The sequence below is a fragment of the Penaeus chinensis genome, chromosome 17 (assembly GCF_019202785.1).
Source record: "Penaeus chinensis breed Huanghai No. 1 chromosome 17, ASM1920278v2, whole genome shotgun sequence".
In the NCBI taxonomy this organism is placed as follows: Eukaryota; Metazoa; Arthropoda; class Malacostraca; order Decapoda; family Penaeidae; genus Penaeus; species Penaeus chinensis.
In genome coordinates this window covers 14,925,724-14,928,223 of record NC_061835.1, presented here as the reverse complement: position 1 = coordinate 14,928,223, position 2,500 = coordinate 14,925,724, and the positions used below count along the sequence as shown (strand labels likewise).

The 2,500-nt window shown below is 41.0% G+C and overlaps 1 protein-coding gene across 6 annotated transcripts in view; it reads right to left on the bottom strand.

Moving 5' to 3' along the window:
* The window catches only part of LOC125034276, a 36,748-nt gene that overhangs the window by 16,826 nt on the left and 17,422 nt on the right, over positions 1-2,500 (bottom strand). For 5 of the 6 annotated variants that reach the window (XM_047626024.1, XM_047626026.1, XM_047626028.1 and 2 more), the window contains exon 11: positions 412-510. The exons of the other annotated variant lie outside the window; for it this stretch is intronic. In XM_047626024.1, coding sequence (XP_047481980.1) covers positions 412-510 — 99 coding nt within the window. The remainder of the gene's footprint in view (positions 1-411; positions 511-2,500) is intronic. 6 annotated transcript variants of the gene reach the window in all.

The window sequence follows — 2,500 nt, the reverse complement described above, 5'->3', positions numbered from 1 at the left end:
GATATATATAGATACATATTATACATATATATATATATATATATATATATATGAATACAAGCACACACCATATATATATGCATATATACATATATATATATATATATATATATATGTGTGTGTGTGTGTGTGTGTGTGTGTGTGTGTGTTCATATATATATACATATATATACATATATTTGTATATATATACATATATATATTAATATATATATATATATATATATATATGTATATGTATATATATAACTGTACATACTATATATATACCTATTTATGTATATACATATACATGTATGTATGTGTGTGTGTGTGTGTGTGTGTGTGTGTGTGTGTGTGTGTGTGTGTGTGTGTGTGTGTGTGTGTGTTCAAGACTATTCAAAGACTCAAGCAAGGAACAAGACCGCCCACCTTCATAATCTCTGGCGTTCTCATTCGCCCCCTTGTCCAGGAGCGCTTTCACCAGGCCCACAGACCCCGCCCGCGTGGCTGTGTGTAGGGGCATGTCTCCTGTAAGAAGATGTGTTTTTTTTTGTGTGTGTGTGTTTTTTTTTTTTTTTTTTTTTTGTAAGTGCCTTGTTGACACTGTTGATGTTATTGCCATGAAATAACAAAACACACATGTATGCCAGAGGCGGAATTTACGAAAGGTCTATGATTGGCCCGTTGCCACACCTCAAAATAGAACACACATTTATATCGTAATGAACCCTATGGCGATAATCTATTGCAATAAGACGTTAAGACAAATATGGCAATAAATCTTGCTTATATCATAATGGCATTATTACACATTAAGTATATTGTTATTGCATCAGCTGTAAAGGCGGGCGCCGATATATATATATATATATATATATATATATATATATATATATATATGTATATATATATATATATATATGTATGTATGTAGGCCCATTCTGATTTATTGTCCACCATCAACTGATCCGTTTTCTACATATTTACCAAAAAATATATATTCGAAAATACACATGGCGTTGCACGGCTTCACAGTAAATGCAGTGACAACAAACCTACCATCATCACCATCAGGGGGCTAACGCCGACAGGGGCGCATGACCGCATCCACCATTCGTTTCCAGCCTTTCATGGCAAATCTCCAGCATACCCTCGGAGCATTTCTAACTCCTCATGACAGGACTGGTCAAGCTGCCCAAGCCATGACCTCCTAGGATGTCCCAGGGGCCTCCTTCACCCAGGATTGTCTCGCAAAGAAGTAACCTGATGGGCAGGGTCATCCACAGCTGTCGTTTGGACACATGGTCCTGCCAAATGTACCCCATGATCCAGCGAAGGGACTTCTTACAAAAGGCATCAAGACGAGACTCCAAGGCACTAGATAGCTTTCAGGTTTTGCTTTCATAAAGTAAAATTAGCAGTATCAATGCCTTGAAGACACGTTGCTTAGTCCTTCTGCATGACATCTCCAAATGCTCTTGTTGATCGAGTTCATGGCTCCAGACCAATCCATCTACTGGCTTCTCGGTTTGACAGCCCAGAGATATGAACAACGTTACCAAGATATGGAAAGCTCTCTGCAACTTCAAGAGAGCATGAATCGACTGAACGGGCTCCACTAACAAGCCCCCAAATTCCTGAATCTTGGTCTTGGTCCAGGAGACCTCTCGGCCCAAGGGCTTTGTCTCATTGCTAAATGTATCAAGAGCCGCCACCAGTTATTCCAAAAAGCAATATCGTCGGCAGAGTCAAGGTCTGTGACCTTGATATTGCCCAGTTTTGCTCCACACTGACTTTGGATAGTAGCTCTGTTCATAATCTAGTCTATGCAGGTGTTGAAAAGTGTTGCAAAGACACAGCCTTGCCTCACCCCTGAATTAACAGGGAAGAAGTTCAACAGGCCCCTACCACACTTTACAACATTTTCAGTACCGCTTTATAAGCTTCCTATTAGGCTAAAAATCCGTGTCGTTATTTCCGTAAGTCTCAGGATCCTTCATTGCAATTCTTGATGCACCAAGTCAAACACCTTCTTGATGTCAATGTAGACTGCAAACAGCCCACGAGCCGAATCACGACGACGTCTAGGATACAGTATATTGTGAACATGCTAGGAGTGAATCCAGACTGCTTTGGCCTCTGGTGCCTTAGTAGGTAGTCGCGGATCCGTTTCAGAAGAATGTGGGCGAAAACATTGCCTTGTATACCAACAATCCCCTCTCCCCTTCCAGAAAAGGGTGACCACGCCCTTCAACAGGTCTGGGGGAATGGAACCACCCTTCAGCTTAGAAATCACCATCCTAACCTCAGTTAGGGTAGGAGGTTCCTCCCTGATGGGTGGGTCCAGAACAGGTATTGTAATACCACTTACATCCAAACTAACTACTGGAGGGTCTAAATGGTACAGCTGCTAAAAATACTCAGCCATACATTCACGAATCCCAACATGATCTGAGATGATCTGTCCATCCACTGAGCAGACTGCAGTTATCCGTGAGGAAGGCTTAGAGTTTAGCTT